The sequence below is a fragment of the Python bivittatus genome, unplaced genomic scaffold (assembly GCF_059951505.1).
Source record: "Python bivittatus isolate LINGU-HERP-01145 unplaced genomic scaffold, Pbiv_v1 ctg000520_np1212, whole genome shotgun sequence".
Classification (NCBI taxonomy): domain Eukaryota; kingdom Metazoa; phylum Chordata; class Lepidosauria; order Squamata; family Pythonidae; genus Python; species Python bivittatus.
This window is the reverse complement of record NW_028277080.1, coordinates 1,444,399-1,465,778: the sequence shown is the minus strand read 5'-3', so window position 1 is coordinate 1,465,778 and position 21,380 is coordinate 1,444,399. Positions and strand designations below refer to the sequence as shown.

The window sequence follows — 21,380 nt, the reverse complement described above, 5'->3', positions numbered from 1 at the left end:
TGTTCCAATAGTCCACAACTGTTGACTTTTTCAGTTCTATAATTCAAGCTATTGTCAGGCTGAAAAAACAAGATTGACAAGAACTATTGTCCTGACACAACTTGAGGACATCCTTCGCTCCTTCCCCATGGCGTTTGTCAAAGAAGAGGCTGCAACCTAATTACTGGTCAGTCTGACAAGCCAGCTGGATTTCTGCCTGGAGCAGCAGCTGTAGATTTCTGTCAGGTCTGCAGAAACAAACCCCACTGCCTCCATGAAGTGAGCCAATCCCACACAAAGCTCTCCTAAGTTGCAACAAGTCAAACAGCTGGCATTCATTAACAATCTGGCACAAACCTTACCTCAAAACAGCAAACAGTCCAAACTGGCGCTACAAGCTTAGAGGCTCAGATCAGGCCTTGGACTGAGGCTGCTCCCTTGCTCAAACTCTTAAGTTAGAGGCTTCCCACCCTGCTTGGTCTTGCATCCACCAAGAGTTCATGTTCTTGTTAATTGACTCTTTCAAGTGTTATTGGATTAGGAAGTGGTAACAGACGCAGATTTGCTCCACTGGTGAGACCAAAGAAACTAGCTGTGCTACATCCATAATGGTCGTTTAAGCAGCTTCCTCTCTGGGCTTCAGGAAACTCAGCAATTTACAGCACTGTATCCAAGACTATCCAATGAATGGACCAACAGGTATGGAGGAACTATTCCACAAGGCAGCCTATGTTTACTACTAATTCTCTGGGTGTGTGCAGCACAAAGGTGTGTGAGGCACACTGTAAAGGGCACCCCCTACCTCTCCATTTGTGATGACATTCAACCTGTGCTCTATCCAGATAAAAACCTTGCAACAGAAATGCAAAAAGATTCTGGGCAAATCTGCCAGGGGTTCTTTGGAAATCATGAGAAAGAACTCCCAAGAAAAAGGCTGAAGCAAGCCCATGATGCATCCGCTGTTCACAAAGCAAAAATCATGTCCAAAATACAGATTCTCCAAGTAGGATGCAGAGGAACCATGGAGAAGTAATACACAGAAAAGATGGGTAGAAGCACACTCCAGTTCAAGAAATAGGCAGTTGGCACCCCCCCCCCCCAACTTGCTCAAGGAGTCCAACCCCTGCCTTCTCACAGATTGTCACTTCTCCCTATCCCCATTTCAGGTTAGGTTTCCATGTAACGCATTTGAGATGTTTCCAAAGTCAATGGTGAAAATGCAAGGGATTTGTGGGCAATTTGCTTTGTACTGAAAGGTAAGAGGTGGGACGTTACCATCAAAGCAGCAGGAGGAGCAGCATTCTTCCCTCTCTTACTTTTTCCTATGAGATGCAGAGCACAGAAGGACGCAGATGTAGTAAGAATCATTCACACAGAAACTCTCGGTGCTTCAGTGATTGCTTTGCTATAGGACAGGTTTAATAAGAAAAAGGGAAGATTTCCCCCCTAGAAAGAAAGGGGGAAAAAAGAGAAGGAAGAATGAATGCAAAGGAAGGACAGACAAGGAGGAGAAAAAAGAGAAAAGCAATTGTCAAGAAAGTAAAGGAAGACTTAAAAAAAAAAAACCTGCAGATATACAATTCTTGTAAAACCCCACCACCATCTGGATAATTTAGGATCATTGCCAACAGTGTTTGTTGCATATTTAACCAGTCAGAGATGTAAAAAAAAAAATCTCAAAACATCCTGCCATAATGATGTTAACCAAACTGAATACTTCCATTGACAAAATTAGGTCATGGCACTCAATCGCTTTTATGTGGCCTTTGAATAATGATGGAGGAAGCACCAGCACCCCTGAGATCCATGTCTGCCCAACCCAACTTTCTCCTATCTGGGCCCTCCAGATGTGTTAGACTCCAACACACAGATGTTTTAGTTAACAATGATTCTGGCTTTTGTTGTCTAAAACATCTGAAAAGGACCAGATTGAGGAAGGCTGAGGTATTTCCAGCCATTAAAAATTGCAATTAAATGACCATATCCCATCCTATGCTGCAAAAGAAAACAAGTTTTTAAAAAGATAGTAGTTTAACTAGCTAGCCCCCACTAAGTACAGTACTTGCCTTCTTGTTAAGCCATTAGTAGAAACTATTAGCAAAGTCTGCCCAGATATAAAATCTGAGCTACAGCACATATAGCAAGATGAGTATAACCGAATGATTCCCAAACCTTATGGACTATAGTCTGCCTTCAAAAAGTCCTCATATTGGGTGATTCAAGCAGAGGGCCCCAAGGCAGCATTTTGCAGATCTACGTGTGAGAGATACCATTATCCCTAGGCAAAGGTTCTTCTGACACATCAGGTACTGAAACCAACCACAGTCCCATCAGTATGAAGGCTCAAGACATAGATGTTAGGATGCCAGCAAGCAATGTTAAATAGGCTATTCTAGTCCTGCAAGAAAAAGGATTATTCTCACCTATTGTTTTGTAAGCCAACTGAGAAAATATGCTTGACCTTTTTGAATATAACAGTGGAGTTGGCAAAAAGAAATACAATGTGGGCTCTAAATTGACCATATAAGTTAAGAACATCTTGACTGAAATCACATTCAAAACCAGGGTTAACTGATGCAGTCACTGCCCATGCACAGAATGTAGAACTACCAGTTCCTCCTTGATAATCAGGTATTACTAAGCACATTATGGAGCTGTGCATAGCCTATGAAACTGCCAAACTTCACAGCCTATGAAACTGGCACGTGAGAATCACATCCTGAAGGGCTCATAAAACAAGAAAAATCCCAGAACAGACAACTTTGTGCAAACAGATAAAATAACTACAAGTTCACCATGACTTGTGGTTCACATTATGGGAGAATGCACCACTTGTGGATTGCTTTAGTGGTAGATACACTCATTATTTATCAGAAGAAAATGGCCATGACCCTCTTAATGCATTTCTTACTGTTTGCAGCCATATACTCTGATACTGCTATTCCATTAATACAAGAAAACTTGTTATAATACAAGCCATATTGGATGCCCTAGGACTTGAGCTAAAAATCATGTGGTCAGGTCAGGCATTAACTTCTTTGGAAGCCCGGACTAATGGTGAGAGCAAGAAATTATGAAACCTACACTCTACAATTACATCCAGTGTCACTAATCTAAAGCTTCCAGATCTGCAGCCATCCTTTAGTCTGAGCTACTTTCTTAAGAAAACCTCAACTTCCTTTGTCTGTATCAGACTACTGATCTTTAGCTTCCTTGCTCACCAGCCTCCTTGCTCACCTGCCCAAATTACAGGCCTTTTATCCTCACAACCTGACAATAACACATTTTCCTATGCAACTGTCCATGTGCCCTAACAGAAAGAAATCAAAAGTAGGGGGAATTAAGTTGTCACTCTTTGAATCTCACAAAGGTAAGAATGCATCCTGTCTGCCAGAGGAACCAAGCATCTCAATAGGCCTAACAAACAGAAAAAGGACATTCACCCAAAGAAAGATGTTCTAGGAACTGATGTCCAAGAATAAAGATATGACACCAAAAAGTCTTCATTAATCAATAGCATCTTGAGGTATCATAGGACCACATAATCCTGCTCCATGAATCTCCGAATTTTTATAGAATTCTGTAACTTTACTATTTCTAACCAGGCAAAATGTGACAAATACCTCAACATTTTGAGGAATAATGCTGTACTGTTTCTTCAGAATTGGTCTACATGGTTATTTTAATTATATAAGGATAAGTTAATTCATTGTGGGAAACTTATTCATTCTAGTTCTGTGTATGTTGACAAGATAACTAGTCAACTTATTGTATTAAATATTAAAGAATCAAAATAAAGGTAAGATCGCCCCTACCTACATGCTGCTTTAAATGCCTTTATTCATGGAGGTTCAGATGCAGACCTACAAGGATATCATTTTGGAAGCTTTGGCCTGATTTGGAAACCACTGGCAGCAATCCTAGAACTGTATCTGAGTCAGTGGGTAGAGATGGAGGATGGATTTTTTATAATCTGCTTTGAGGTTTTTATATAGGCCTTGGCTGATGGTGTTGTAATGATGTTTTTGTATTGTACTTGGTCTGTTTTATAAAGAAGTTAGCTGCTTTCATAAGCCAGGAATGCAGGGCATACAATTTAGAAATAAAAATATATTAAAGTGACTGTTACTGATTTTGTTATAGCATGCAAAGCAAGGATCTTTCAAAAGATTGACTAAAGCTTCCTATTTCACCACTATGCAGTACAAAAACATACTCAAAAGAAACCAATAGCAAGCACATACCTCTTTCATATGTGCAGCAATCATTTCAGAACTGCAATCCTTACCTGATTAATCACATAGACCCCATAATCAAGCTGTTGCCTTTGCAGGATTGGATGAAGATAAAGCAACCAGTATTTCAAGTGTTCATCTCGATTTCTGAATGGGATAATAATTGCCACTTTCTGAAGTGCTTTGCAGTCCTTTGGGGTATAGCGGCCTCCTTCCCTGAGTTCCGGATTTTCCTCCTCCACATTCTTCAAATTCACAGCTTGTGAAAACTCCACACGCAATGGACCAACTGGGAGGAAAAAAAACAACAGGATCACATATGAAATAAGATTGTGGGAGGTAACTGACATTTCATTGGGAAGTATTGCAAGACTTTTTAAGAATCTAATAACTATGGTAAGCATGGTAAATGCTAAGGATTTAATTCTAGCTATGTTTTTAAAGACATTGTATACAAAGCTTGAATCTGATGATTCAGAAATCACATATTGGAATCATAAATGTTGCATCTCCAAGATTTAGAATCCCTACCATAGAAGAGTAGTGTCTAGGCAGAGGGGTTAAAATTGTCCTCGTAAGTATCCTGCCTGTCAAAAGTCAAGGCATGAACTTTCTCTTATTATTTTTAGTTTAAAATTTTAGTTCATTGGCCCCTTCTTCCTGCTGCATTTGACCTGGGTGCTTATGCCCTACATGTTGGCCACTGCTGATTCTGGATTTGCCTCCTCTTGCACTTTATTGAGCAGGGTGGGGAACTGGATCTAGCCCAGCAACCAGATCATATTGCCTATATTGCTGGTGAGCAGCATGACAATGGGGGCTTTGATGTCCTAGATTAAAGAAATAGCCTCAAAGTTTTTGCGTGTGCTCACTTTTTTCCAGTTCTCCCCTGAACACTGTTTTATAGTGAAGCTGAGGGCAGCAGCAGCAGCACATAAAGACACCTTTTGCAGACTGGCCTTGCCCCCAGGGTATTCTTCACAGTTCTGTCTTAAAACTGACTTCACTTATAGGTTTGTGTGCCACCTACTCCAAAGACTCTTTGTTCCCAGACCTTTCAGAGGTCTTACTGTATTTTTAGGTTTGGTGAGAGCATCATGCGTACCATGGGAAACTACATCAAGCTGCTTTTCAGCTGTTTTGTTCAGCTATATTATTCTTTCAATATATGAGATTTGGCCACATCTGTGTATCATCAACAACATATTACAAGACTTTAGGAAGATTTGGGCAGGAGGCTTTTTTTTATTCTCATGGTCAGGTCGGCACTCAAGACAACCTAATAGATGCATCCAACACAGTAGGTTTATTTTTCAAACTTAACATTGTGCCTTTTTGTTTGTGTGTTCTAATCTCACAGTTCAAAAAGTATTGCAGGTAAGAGATCTGTAACACAGTACATTATATCATATTACAGATGGGGTCTTTAATCATAGTTAGGATACCACATCTGCACCAGCCTTTAGGTATTATAGGCTTAAATCAGTCTTGTTAAAAGCTACCCACAGAAATTACATTTTCAGATTATCTACTGTGAAACACTTCTAAACTAAACTGAGTTATTTCTTTTTTACCATTTTAGGGATTCTTTTTTACCATTTAGCCACAAATTACTATTTCAGATAAACTGGTGTTTATAATCATATCTGTGAAGATGGTAATATTCAGAGTATCTAGATGGAAGGTTCCTGGATGAGATACTATCTGGGAACTCCTCATTGTCTTGTTTTCTATCCTGGATTAAAATCAAGGCTGTAAAAGTAACATATAAATAAAATTCAACTTGGCAGACCATGATGAATTTGCTTAATTGTAATCCACAGACTTCAACCCAGCAATGAATACATCGCTATTTAGAAGTGGAAATTTATTACAGTCATTCTTAAACCATCTTGCTAACTGCCATGAGTAGGGGAGAGGGGGGACAGAGGCATTAGCTTTTTTTGCTCTTTTAAAGAAAAACTTTCAGCACTAACCACATGCAAAACAAAACCTCTTTTGGGTTTAGCTCACCCACTGAAACTACACCTACCCTTCCAAATGCTTCCGCATCAAAACTATGAAGCAAAAGGGATCACCAACACTACAGCTGACAACCCATTTGCCTGGTTTCAGCACACTCTCTAACACAAACATACACACACAACCCCGTCCTTTTTCCAAATTACATTAGCAGCTCAGAATACCTGGAACGAGATCATGTAGCAGAAGGCTCCAGAAAGTCTGAGAAAGGACAACATTTATTCTTCTTAAGGAAAATGAGACCTGGCGGTGGAAGACTGGATGTTTAAACACGGTTCTGCCCCAATCTTATAAAAACAAAGGGTAGGAGGGATGTGGCCACAGTAATTCCAGCTTTGGCAACATTACAGCTAAATTACTGCATTCTGTACTGGGCAGATCAGATGACGTGCTACAAGAAACCAATAAATTAAATTAAAGATTCCTACAAGCTCAAAGTAAGGATAGAAAGAGATTACCATGCACGTGTGCACTTGTGTGCATCCACATTTCTGCATGGTTCTTTGCTTTGGTCTTGCCTCCTTCTAATCAGCTTCTATCAGATTGGGTTACATTCCTGCTTGGGGTGTGAACTGCTCATTCAAGAACCACAAATGCAGATACTTAGCAGGGCTGCCCAGAGAGGACAATACACATTGCATCTCCACTGCCTGAGTCACTGCTCTAAAGTGCCTTGTCATCAAGAGGCACGCCCGGTTTAGAGATTCGTACAGAGGCTGTTCCAAACTCTAGCAATGTTCTAAAGCTGCCTTCTACAAACTACTACTTTCCAAATGGTTTGGACTACAACTCCTATAATCCCCGGCTGAGCTTCCATCAAACTTCTCTCTGGTTTTCGGGAGACTAAGCTAAAGTCTTAGCCAATTTGAACAGCTTTATCAGCAAAATGCTGTGCAAGATTGGTCATGGTGTCCAGAGAAAGGATCTGGCTGTTGGCTTTTCCCTAAGGCAGGATTAGTTACCCTCAAAAAGTTGCTGGATGACAATGTGTGGACTTAGTAAGGAAGAGAAAAAAAGGTGCTTTGCCACTCTTATCAGTGCAATGTAGGCCGAAACACTGTATTTGGCCAGAATCATTTTTTGTCCTCCACCAGTGCTCTAGGCATTGTTTCTGCTGCCTCATTTCTGGAAACCCTCACCAAGAGTCCAAGTGAGATTGACCAGCAGAAAGAGGCTTCTCAGGGGAAATCTCATTCAGTTCTTTATTTCCCTCCTGTTGCCAGTGGCTCACCAAGCATTGGGCAGAGGTGTCCACTAGATTACTGGGAGCTTTCTAAGTGCCCTTTGGAAACAGTTGGATCCATCAGGCACCTGGGGCAGATTTTCCAAATGGGTCCTGCCCCACAGAGGTCAGAGATGGCAGAATTGCACATTTTTCACAGCTCCCAAGTAGTGAACAGACCACTATTACAGAAAGCTTGAAGCATTTAAAACAAGTTTTTACTACTTTAAGCTCTGGACCTTTTGTAGAGCTGTAGCAGATCCCCCTTTACATTCTGCTTAATGTCTGTTAAAGAGTGATGCTGCAGAACTTCCTGGCAAGAACCCTGAGAACAAAGTCAACTCAGGAGTCTGACACTGCCCACCTCAGTTAAATCTTGATCCAACATGGAACTCATTCTAAGTTACCATTTCCCCCCACAAAGCTCTTTTACCTTTCCTTTAAAAGTTAATTTCAACAATTGATTTTTCCACTCCAAATGGTCACATAAGCTAGAACATGTATGTACTGAATTCATAAATTCATCCATAGCCCATCATCTGAAACAGGCTATGACTGAACCCAGCACAGCAGACCATTTTTGATAATTTCCAAGGTATTATTAGATCAATGTAGGAATGCATAGTGTCTACTTCTGAGCCAGTGGAAAGAGCTCACACTAAATTCTCCAAACCCTGGTTTGATCAAGAGGCGTGTTCATGCCAAAGCCTTAGTGATCACCACCCACAAAGCCAATACAGACAGTAATGCTCTCTCCTCCCAGGAAATCTTTTATTTCCAAAAACAGAAATACAAGGTTCTCCTGAGTAAGAAGTGGGCAAGTCAGTTGGCAGAGTGGGACAGACTGATTCAGTCAGTCCTAGCCAAAAAGGACACCATGATCTGGCACCTTGTTTCTTTTGTGTCTACAAGACCTGGAATGGATAATCTAATATCAATATCACATTAATATAATTAAACTTGGATACTACTATAGTGTGTTGTTCCAAACCATAGTCAAAGGTTCGGACATATATCCAACAATCCATAATTCTCTCCCTGACTGGCCCCTTGTCTCCAAACCAGAGATAATGAACTTGATTGCCTATCTTAAAAATGGTAAAGCTCCTGGAGAGGACTTGATCTGCCCAGAAATGCTAAAAAAAAATCCTGATTGCTGGGCTACTGTTTTAGCTTCCTTATTCAGTACCATCAACACCTCCCTGCAGATCCCCAAAGAATGGACCAATTCCATTATAATATCAGTATACAAAAAAAGCAACAAAACCAATCCAGGTAACAGAATAGTAGTTTCTACTATTCTTACTATGTAGAATTAGCAAATTATATGCTAAGCATCTTTTTTTATAGGCTTGCTGATCAAATGATCCAAGAAAAAAATTTTAGCAATCAAGCAAACCGGTTTTAGACCAGGTTTTCCTATTGCTGATCAATGTATCACTTTGCATTACTTCTGTACTCAGTACACTCCTGAGGTGCTCTCTATGCTACTTTTATAGACCTGAAAGCAGCATTTGATCCAATCCCTCATGAGAGGTTGTGGCAAAAACTAGCAGCTTCCTTTACTGATTGCCAGCTCCTGATATTATGAGGTTGCATGAATGCACTACAATGCAGGTCCAATGCTCAAATAGAGGAGAACTGATCCTATTCCAACTTCTAAGGGAGTTAAACAGAGATGTATCCTGGCACTATGTCATGCTCCCATATACAAGGTTTTACATGATATCCACCCCACCCTTTGAAGTCATATAAATCTCTTACATGGGAGGTGGTGTGTATTTACTATTCTGATAGATTCTATATATTCCTTCCTTCAACATCGCTGAGCGTTAGGATTATCTAAAGCTAACGCACTGTATACGGCCATCTAAAGTACAATGGCTCATGAGTTCAATTCCCAGTAGGGGGTTTGAACTTCACAGAATAATATCTGGCTACTTATGTCTAATGTTTCCCAAAAAAAGATGAAACTGGTCATGTACTGCTTCTTGGTCACCAATTATGTGGTCGTTTCTTTAAATTAACAGTGATTTGTGCCAAGAAGAAAATTTACTTTAAATTCTACTTTAGAATGCTTGCTGCTTTATTAGTCACTATAATCAATGGCTGAGGAATGAGAATGTGGACTAAAAGATTTATATCATGGAGCTCCAGCAGTCAACACTGAACAAAACAACTAGGAAGGAACCTCCGCACGTGATTATTTTTCCCTTATTAGCTATTATCCATATTTGCTGCTGGAAATGAATAACTAGATGTCAATCAGTTATTTAATTAAAGTTGCTAGTCCAGCATATTTGGACAGCTCATGGCAAAGGTATCAAATTTTGAAACATGAAAAGAATAGATGCAAAACTGAAGACTCCAACAACTTTCAAATCTAAAATAAAATTCTCTGAACTACTTTCATATGCCTCTTACTGTTAGCCACATAAACTATTATTATCTTTGTTAGTTGGTCTAACAAAAGTGTGTTTCAGGTTCTAATAACTCCTATACTTGGCTGGAAAGCAACTAAGATTTTCCTGAACTTCCCCCTACAGGCTTCAGCTTTGCTATAAAATTATCACATCAGTGTCATTAAGCAAGTCGTCTTCCAGAACAGAGGCTATTGATTCCCGTTACAAAGTTATGCTACTCAAATGTGTTTATTCCAAAGGAATTTACCAAAAAAAAAATCTGGAATAATTCTAAAAAGTGAGCTTTTGCCAAATAGCGTGCCTGTTCTCTTCAGAGAAAACAGGAAATGAAAAATTGCTTTGAATAATTCAAGATGGTTACTTAATTCTTCTGGTAGTGTTAGTCACTCTTTTTAATTTTGAACACTGCTTCCGTTCAATTCATCACAAAATAATTTGCCATCCAGTAGATGACCCTGCTCATTGATGGGTAATGTTTTAGATCCCAACCCCACTTTTTTCATAATAAAAGAAAATGTTCTCCTGTAGTCCTTCTCTCTCCTCCTACCACCAAATCTTTCTTCCTGTTCTGTACTTCCAAATAAAAAAATTAAATACTACCCAAGCAATATTTAATCAAATGCTGACACCCATACAAAGCTTTGTTTTTTCTTGTGTATATGCAGTCCCTTCACAAAATCAAGTGAACAAACTGGGAAAACATCCAACACTGTGCTGTCTGGATAAGTTGGACTACAGTTCCCATCAGTTACAATCAATGTGGCTAATGGACAGGAATGGTGAAGGTGGGTTGCAATCCAAAACATCAGAAGGGTGAAAGGCTGGAGCAACACTTGTATCTGAAACAGCTAAAAAATTGAAATTGGTTTTTTTTAAAATATGTTTTAATTGTTTTTATGTTCTTACTACATTTTTATTTTTATGGTGTAAATTGCTGAGTGTCATCTTCTGAGTCCAATGATATATAAACATAGATAGATAGATAGATAGATAGATAGATAGATAGATAGATAGATAGATAGATAGATAGATAGATAATCCATCTTAGTAAATTATGAAGCTATGACCCACACTTTCCAAGAAAGTGATATTTTAATGGAAAATTCCTGGCGTGGTTACAAAATAGGAATGAAGACGGTACATAATGTAATCAAAAGGCTCACTCATCACCACAGTTCATTAAGTGAAGATATGATCATTTGAATTCTTCCACAGGAATTGCTAGTTACAGTGCTGGTAAACAAGCAGGTTTAAGCCTCAGTACCTTGATTTTTGAACTTATTAGACAACCCTGTGGCCCATTAGGTCATCCTTTGAGAGAAAGGTAGTGCAATCTGATGTGACCAGAATGAACATTAAGTTTTAGGCTGACTATTTTTTTTTTTTACCCCAATGCTGGACGGTCCTGTGATCATCTAAGAAGAATATATATTATAAATAGAAAAATAATTGTAGTGGCAAACAAACCTAATTAATAAGTCAATATTTACTTACCTAAACAGATAAACAGAATGACCATGGACAGGAAAAAAGCAGGGGGAGTGGGAGCAACTTCCAACTTCCTGCTGGCTTCCCCATTGACTTTGCTTGTGGGAAGCTGGCAGGAAGCATTGGAAATCATGATCACGTGACCGTGGAGAACCTGCAATAGCCACAACATTGCAAATAAAACTGATGTGAACATCATGGAAATTTCAATTCCACAGGTGTAATGGGTCCCAGATTTTTTACATATTCTTTAAGTTAGTGGATTTTGGGTACCTTGATTCAAAAATTGTTGTGGTATAATATACTGTTTGGGCTAACTTGAGGGTACAAACAGGCATACAGATAAACACAATGAAAGTTTTAGTAGTATATAGATTATCACATATAACAACCAAAAGACCTGAAGTGTTTGAATTCCATCAGCTGTTTCCTCAGACACAGATGTTCTAGCAAACCTGAATGACAAACTGTTCCCATATAGAACCCAGCATAGCAAATAGTAAGAGAAAGGATTAGATAGCGCAGCCTTCCCTAACCTGGCATCTTCTGGATGGCTGAGATAAGAAGTCAATTTCATATTCAATTTCATTGGGTAACCTCTGGCTCTAGTATTTTGGGAAGGGGAAAATAGCTTTTTCTCATCCACTTTATCCACATCTTGTGGATTTTGTCACCTTAATCATATCACCTATCATTCACCTCCTTTCAAGGCTAAAGAGCCCCAAATGTCACAACCTTTCCTCATAGCCTTTTGATCATCTAAGTTGCCCCCCTCTACGCCTTCTCTAGCTTTACCACATGGAACTAGGATCCATCTTTCCACTTGTTTCTTTTTTATGCCACTTGTCCAAGAATAATCTTAACCTGGCAGTCCAATATAAATAATAGACATCAGCTGAGAAGTAGCTGCTGGAGCAGCGTTCAACCATGGCAGGTTGAAGATGTGTGGACTTCAACTCCCAGAATCCCCCAGCCAGCATGTTGAAGTCCAAACAACTTAAAGTTGCCAAGTTTGAAAAACACTGTGCTAGAGCAAACTAGCATTTTCTTCAACTACTCTATCAATGCAGCACTTTTGTGATTTGTTTTCATCTTCTCATTTCTTCAAATAACAGAAACAGAAGAAAGCATGAGCACATAGCATGGAGGTGATTAAAAAAATTTTTTTTAAATAGTACTTGTTCTCCTCTTCCTTCTCCTGAAGAAGCAGACAGATTCTCTCCTCTCCCTCCCCTGCAGCATAAAATCCACCCATAAACTCCACCCGCGGGCTATTGCCCAAAGTAAGCCAGCCTCTTTGTCAAAAAGTGAGATCAAGTTAATTCAGCATGGCTTGTTTTTGACAAGTTACTTCCTCTTTTTCTCAGCTATCTGCTTTGGTCCATTGGACACAGTTCCCCTTAGGAGTGAGGAGACTGAAGGAAAATATGAATTGATGAGGCCTGCTCCCTCCCCATTACCTGTAACCATCCTGCCATCTTCTCTAAGCATCTTCCTTTTTTCTTTCTCTTACTAATAACATTGCCAAAAAAGCCTCTCTTTTTTGGTTGATGTTAGTACTAGGCAGGAAGACTGTTGACATTGATGCTCCTGAAGAAAAGCGTACATGTATGACTAAGCTCCCATTTCCCTTTCTTGAAACCCAAGGTAGTTTGGTCACTTCCTCCTAAGGACCCCACTGCTTTTATCTCTTCAATCAGCTCATTCCTATTGGTTAGGACCAGGTCTAGGAGAACTGACCCCTTGTCTCTATTTCAACCTCCTGGTAGGAGAAACAGTCAGCAGGACCACTGAGGAATTTTGGGGATCTTGAAGTCTTGGTTAAGTTGGTTTTCCAAGAGATGCCTGGGAAGTTGAAATATTGCATTATTACTAGATGTTTCCTCCCTGAAATCTGGTCCAGCAACTTTATCCAGATTTTCTATGTGGCTTGGTAGACAATAGCACACTCCCACAAGAATATCATTTTTGATTCCCTTCTCTTGTATTCTTAACTAGATTTTCCAACTGGACACTTATGTTCAAATCCCTGGCTCTCTACACAGGTATACAAGTATTTCATATATAGTCCCACTCCTCCTCTCCCTTCATCAAACCTATTGCTTTTGAATAAATTATACCTATCAACCTTAGCATTTCACTCCTAGGTTTCATCCCATCTGGTTTTAGTAATGCCTATTAATTCATGTTCACCTTCCTGCATTAAGATTTCTAGTTCTTCCAACACTACATGCATTTGTACAGAGACAACAGAAACTTTGGGTCATATGACCTATTCCTGTATTTACTTGGTTCTTATTGGATGCTTCCATAACTTGCAAATCACTCCCAGTCCTGTCCCCAACATTTGGTGGTATATTATTTTTTGGGCCTGCTCCCCTCTAAGATTTCTTTAAACCCCTTCAGATCAGGTTTAATATGCTTCTCAAATACATTTTCTCCACTTTTTGTGAGGCGCTAGCCATCTTTTGCTTAAAGGTTAAGAAATGTATACCATGGTCAAAGAATTCAAATTATTTATGTTGTTGCTTTTTGGGTAGCCAGCTATTTATTTTCAGAATCCATTTCTCTCTTCCAGGACCATGTACTCTGATGGGTGTTAGAGACTGTGGGTAGTCTGGGAAACTACAGAGTAAAAAGTTAGGACAGGAATTAATAAGTAGCTTTTCTCTTATGTAGCAACTCATTCTTATTTACAAAAAGTCTGAGAAGTAAAGATTCAAAATATTTAAAGAGACTCCACCTTAAGAAGGTCAGGGCTGGAAGTTCCTTATCTCAGTTACCAAGATTACGTATTTTACTCCTACTCCTTGCATTAAAACATTTTACTGAAGTCTGTTAATTCTGGCTTCCTTGATCATGGAGTACTATGAGGGTTTTGACAACAGAAAGGAGTAAAGAAAATACCACCTGCACTCCCAGTTACTCTGTCTCAGCAAGGGAGAATTCCTTAGCATTGTCTTCCTAAGATCCAGCTGCAATCCTCTGTAATACAGGTAGTCCTCACTTAACAATGGTAATTGAGACCAGAATTTCCATCACTAAGCAACGCATTTGTAAAGCGTGATGTCATGTGACCTTGCCGCTTAGCAACCAAAATTCCAGCACTTCCACTTGCCATTGTTAAGCAAATCACTGCGCGTAGTTAAGCAAGGATGTCACATGGTCACCATTTGCAACCTCCTGCTGGGTTCCCTATTGACTTTGCTTGTAGGAAGCTGGCAAAGAAGGTTGCAAATGGCGATTGCGTGACTGCAGGGACACTGCAACCATCATAAGTACGAGGACCGGTCATAAGTACCACTTGTTCAACTCTGTCATAAATTCAAATGGTCGCTGAACGAGTGGTCATTAAGTGAGGACCACCTATATTTGCTTCACAGAGCCGTGCCATGGAGATATTCTATCATAGCTCTCCTTATGCAATATTAGTAATCATCAAACCAAGGTCAATTTAGAGTGTGCTAAAATACAATCAGCTGGGAGGTATAAAGACAGGAAAAAGCAGCCATATGAATTTATTTCATTTAGGAGACATCCTGGTGTCCTCAAGAGATACATGTTCAGTAGCCTCTATAGTTTCTTCTTAGAAATATGCTGCCATTTGGAACCAAATGCTCATGGCTTCAGTATGAACCAGTATTCTGTTTCTTTGCCAAGATCTGAAGCCAAGATTTAAAAAAAAACATACAATGGAAACTTGAAAAAAAAAATACTGTAGTGAAAGTTGGTAGAGGAAGGTCTGGAAGAACACTCATTCCATAAAGGAGAGGCTAGAAGAAATTGTATCCAGGACCACTCCCTGAAACAGAACTAAAGATTGGGGAAGTTACTTTTGTGACAACCATTATCAATATAATTCTTCTATTCATTAACTAAGCTAGAGTCAAATTACAGTTTATGTCTGACAATATAATGAATAATAGTAGTCAATGTACAGGTGCTATGGTAACCAGGAAATTTATCAAATGGAACGTACATCACTTTTATTGCATTCAATATGGAGACCTAATTCTCCTGTACTAAATCTAAATTAATTTCATAACTTGTTGGAAGTATCTATTTCCCCCTATGTTTTCTTTTAACTTCAGTAAATAGAAAAAGGGCATACATGCCAAACATGCTATGCTCTTACAGGATAAGTAATATTATGCAAAGCACAGAAAAGAAGTAAGGAAAAATAAGCAAAATAAATTAAAAGCGTGATGTAAGAAAAATAAAAGGAAATAGAAGAAAACAACCTGGTATTGTTGGTATACCCAACTTTTGTTTCCATATAACAATGTGGCATGTCTTCAAATTTATCCACCCATTTTTCCTATCTTTAAGAAACATTCTACCAAGGTACACAAATTTACCTACTTGCTTTTGTTTTTCATCACTTGTGCTTACTTTTGATATTTTTTTTCCTGTCAGAACAATTGCCTCAGTCTTTGATACATTAATTTGCACACAACATTTGCTGCAAGAACTCAGCATCTTCTCCATACAAAAATTCATGAACATTTATGTCCCTGACTGGCACACCTCTAACACTGCCACAAACGTTCTGTATTCATATAAATACATTTAAACAACCAAGAGGAAATCACACATTCTTGTCTTACCTCCTGTTCAGTGCTGAACCATTCACGAGGCATTCTAGTATTCCCACACATCCTTCACTTCCATCATACATCACTCTTTCTGCTTTCAAGTCCATATACTCATGCAGAACATTCTGTAATTCAAGCCTATTAGCTTTATCATATGCTTTGTCTGAATCAATACATACTCAATAAACTCTCTCATATTCATGCATTTCTCAATGACCTACTTAAGAGCAAAAATCTAGTCTGAACATCCCATGCTGCAACACACTTTCCAAATTTTGCTAACTCTCACTGCTTCTATCTTTTGATGAGAATTCTGCCAAATATTTTCCCAGGCACGCTTAACAAATGGTAGTTTTTGTAATCACTCTTTGCAGGGGAGCACAAAGATGACCTTGGAGACAGGTCCCAAAGCCACTCCATAAATAACCACATCCATATTTTAAGATTTCTCTAGTTGTATCATCTCTACCTGCAGCCTGACCATTTTTCAAAATTCTCACATCATTTTTTCTTCCATTTCATCTTTTTTTTTCTTGGACACTAACATGCATAGCATGTGTTCAAATTTCAGTCTTTGACGTATTCCCATCTAAAATACTCCTTTCAGCATTTGCTTACTTCATCCCCAATTATTTAATAATTTTTATGTTTTATTTCATTCACACTTCCTATTCACCCAGTTCTAAAATCATTCTATCTAAATCACCATATTTTCTCTGCTTCTTTTAACTGTAACTGTTTGTGGCTCTCTTGGATTACTTTCTTTGCCATTATTTTTTTCTCTCTAGACACATTAGACAGTATATTTTTCTTATCATGATATTCTGCTGCCAGCAAGCACTATCTTTTAAGCATGTTTCTCATCAACAGTCTCTTTCACTTCATCATTCCACCAAGAATCCTTTTTCATTCTCCCCATTAGCAGAACTCCGCATGCTTCTGTCTTAAAGACTTCTCACATTATTCCAAGCAGTTTCCACAACCTCTTTCCTTACGTATGTTTTTTGTTCATTCTGGAATGAGATTAAACTGTTTTCTAATACTTTTTCATATGGGACTTGTACTTTATCTTCCCACAGTCATTTCACTTTCACTATCATTTCTTTCACTACTTTCCTTTTTTCCATGTCTATTTTTCCACAAAATCAGCTCCTGACACTCTCCCAAAAAGGTCAGTCCCACATTTAGAACCTCTCGTTTCCCTTATATCCTTCAGTTGTTCTCTCAATCTTTCATCTTAAAAATAAAATCAGTGAAGCTTTTAGATTCAGATTAATTTCTTTGCCATATCTCTGCATGAATAGACCATGTGTTAAAAATTAACAGACCTTTTTCTAAGCAGATTCTCACCCAACAGTCACCATTCAATCACTCCAAATGACCAAGTCACTTTTTTTGCTACTCTTTCATCTGGTTCCTACCAATTCATTTACATCACCTAGCAGAATATTCTTCCCTCTACCCCGGATTACATTCATTCAGAATGTTGGACATTTTTCCCCAAACACATCTGTGGTTCTTCCATTATTACCATTCGTCAGGGCATAACATTGCAACTATCACTACCCTATGGATTCCTACTTTCAAACCCACCCACAGCAATCTAGATAATATCAATTCATACTTTTAGCTCTTTTCTTCATAATTAATCCTACACCTTCATTCTCCTGCATGTATTCATCAATTCCACTCCACAGAATCAAGCCACCTTCATTCATATTTATTATGGCTTTCCCTTTTCCCTAAATAATGTATCTTTCTTTTTTTTTTCATTTCATTTGTTATTTCAAGTTCCATACCATATTCCTGTTATATTCCAAGTTGCACATACCACGGTCATTATAAGATGGGTCCATAAAAAAAGCATTCACATAATGCTTTTTAGTAAAGATGGAGAAGATGCAGACTAGGTTACCAGCTTTAGTCATGCCTGGGCCACATGCAGCATTCTCTGTTAAAACTAAGGGTGATACCAAACAATTTTGGCACATTTCAGCCAGTATACTAAAATTATACGCTCAGTTTTATCTGAAACACGCTCACAGTATTCTGTGCAAGTTGGATCTCTAATCTAGAGATTACCTTGTAAACTTACATACTGTTACCTGTATCTCATCAACTGGGAGGTTCATGCCATATACCGATATACACTCACAATGCAAAGCATATAACATCTTCTGGCTTTTTATTATCATTTAGCACCTAGAAAACTTTGAGTCATCTTGAAAAACAAAGCACAGGTGGGTATAACGAGTCTTGGATGAGAGACCACTAGAAAATCCCAGAGTTGTAGACTAGATTAGAAAGCTAACGAAGTATTTTAGAAGGCAATTGCAAACCACTTTTGCGCTGTTGTCAAGAAAACTACAGGAATGTGTCCATGAAGCTCATAGGAGTCAAGCTCAACTCAAAGAAAACTTTATTTTTTACTACAGGTATACCTTGTATAGGAGAGCTGTTTTAGTGTAGTGGTTAAAGGTGCTAGATTAGGAAGCTAGGAGACCATGAGTTTTAGTACGAAGCCGGCTGGGTCACTTTGGGCCAATCACTCTTCACTCCTAGGAAGAAGGCAAATGCAAGCCAAGAAAACTGGAGGGATATGGTATGCTATTATCTTTCAAGGGCTGACTCGATAGATAATCGCATACCATGCATACAAGGATATCTGGCTGAACAAGAGAGGCTGAGCTCTTTACATACCACATACGTATTTGTCTCAGATCACCTGTTTTCCAAAATCTACTAATAGTGTAATTTTGTGCAATGCACAAAATAATTGTTGCCATTTTAATAAACATTTGGTGCTAAAACATTACAAGTCCAAATCAAGAAGAGAGCCATATCAATGAATACTTTCCCTGCGAGGAAAGACTAAAGTATATACAGACTACTTTTTAAAAACTGAACTAAAACAGAACTAGGAATGGGGAATGAGAGAGATTTCCAGGTGCAATTCAAGGTGCTGGTTATCATCCTGAAGCCCTTCACGGCATAGGGACTGGCTATCCGAAGGGCTGACTATTTCCAACTGCTTTGGCCTGCACGGTAGGCTCAGGCAGACCACATACCCTCTGGGTCCCATTGATTAAACAGTGTCATCTTGCAGCACCCAGGAAGTGCACCTGCCCTTTTGCAGCATTGGCCCTTTGGAACAACCTCCCTGTGTAGATTCCTTGTGGTATTTAGGAAACTCTTAAAAACATGGTTGTCCTCCCAGGGGGGAGGCATTTATTATGTTGATAATGTTTGTTATAACTGCCAAATGGTTTGGTGTATTGTTTTTCCAGTCAGCTTGGGGTCTTTTTATTTGTATCTGTATATGTAGTTTTTCTTTTTTATTTGTAAGATACCCAGAATTGTTAAGGAGTTGGGCGGCCTCTAAATTTGAGTATAAATAATTAAATAAAATTTATTTTTTTAAAAAAGTATGGTTAGATTTCTTCCCTCTCTCATATAAATCTAGAACTTTGGATTATCCAGTGAATCTAAATAGCAAGAGTAAAATTTCATCTAACTAGGTTGTCAGACACTTGCATTAAAGGCCATGCACATATATATCTTTAATTTCAATTATTAAAGGCATAGAAGCTTTCTTATTGTTATTTTTCTTGACCATCTGACACATCTATGAATATTTTTGCCACAACCTGTGTGAACTATGCTTATGTCAGCAATCTTAAATAAGATTCCACAAATGCATGGAAAACAAGTATTTTGATGGCCATTAAACATGATAGCAAGATGCAGCCTTCTTGTTAGCAACAGCGTGTACAGAGTATTAGTGACCAACTGGCAGCTGCAGAGTGAAACAAGCTCTCAAAAAGCGTAATACAAGACTAGTTGGCAGTGTTAAGCTTGGTTGGTCAGGCCTGAGCAGCTTCTGGTCCAATTTTCATACTACGTGTGCATGTCAGTGGATATATTTAGTCTTCCTAATAACTCTAGATCAAAACAAGTTCCCCAGATGCATTTTAGTTACAGCGATATCAGACTTTGCCAGCAACAACAAGCTGTACACAGTTCACAGCTTACTAGAAATATTCACTGCCTTAGAAAAAGAATAATCTCAGTGACAGTGCTTCAGTGCCTTGAAAAATCGGACACAATGAAGTGTAGTGGGTCCCCATCTTGAAGGCTGAGCCATGCAGCTCACTGTCCAGCATTCCCACAGGTCGCTCAACTGACCAATGAAATCTGTCAGAAAGGCAGGATGATTAAGGTATGGAGAGAACAAGTTGACTGTCTTCTTGGCAATCATGTGCTTAAACACTGGCCCCAGTTTACTTTGCTTTATCTGTGTTCTAATTTCTTTTGACAACAACAAAACTATAAGTACACCTTAGACAAAAGCCAAAGAGGAGAAACGTTCAGAAAATCAATAATTAATCACATTTGTAGATGCCTTAACTAATACCACTAAACCTTTTTAATGCATTAACCTTAAAAAATGGTACTAATTCCATTGCTTCTCAAATACAGTGTTAAACTTCAAAAACAAGTTTGTTAACCATTAATCCTGATGATAAGAAACAACACAATTCTCTCTGTGTCTATTCAGAAGTAAGCCTCTGAAGGCTTAATGCAATCCTATACCCTCTAATTTCAGAATAAAGCTTCACTAGACTCAGTGGGATTTACTTTTAGTAAACATGCACATGGCTGTGCTGTAAGACTCGTGTTTGTGCTTTTTCCTGAAAATGTCTAACTGAAGTTAATGAGATTAATTTCTGAGTGAATATCAAGACTGCATGCAAAGTGTAGTTTCTTGTTCTAAATAAATTAATACTTTAGATATTTGACTGAGTTGATCAGTTTATCCATTTTTAACCCATCAACTGCTCAGTCTTATCACAGTAATATTGTTTTACAATCTGAATAGATTCAGAATATGATTCTAAACACTATCATGTGACTATGTTATATTTGCCTCAAATAGTTGGGTTGGGTTGTTTAAAAAAAATGCAGTATTGAAACTTTGGACATATATAATCTTTAAAATCGGAGCTTCTAATTAGGATAAATCCTACTGGGTTTTAAAAATGGCTTAGAGCGGCTTTCCCAATTTAGCATCCTGCCGATAAGTTTAGATTCTGACTCCCAAAATTCCCAAAACAGCACATTTTAGACTACAGCTCCCACCATCACCAACCAACATATATGCAGATCACCAGGTGGGTGAAGGTTTCCTTATAGTTACAACAGAAAAAATCAGAAGGATAAAAGAGAAACTGCACATGGCTGTGACAGTCAGAGGATTTTTTTTTTTTTTTTAACAAAATAATTGTAACTTTTCCCCATTCTCTGCTTTTTCTTTTTAATTTCATATAATTCTATTCCTATCTTAGGAAGAAAGATTTCAGGCATTCATTCTAATATTTGTTCTCTGTTTCTACATGGAGGAAAGGATCTACTAATT

At 38.5% G+C, this 21,380-nt stretch overlaps 1 protein-coding gene across 1 annotated transcript in view; it reads right to left on the bottom strand.

Moving 5' to 3' along the window:
- The window catches only part of B4GALT1 (beta-1,4-galactosyltransferase 1), a 49,919-nt gene that overhangs the window by 24,335 nt on the left and 4,204 nt on the right, over positions 1–21,380 (bottom strand). The window contains exon 2 of the mRNA XM_007427880.4: positions 4,268–4,503. Coding sequence (XP_007427942.1) covers positions 4,268–4,503 — 236 coding nt within the window. The remainder of the gene's footprint in view (positions 1–4,267; positions 4,504–21,380) is intronic.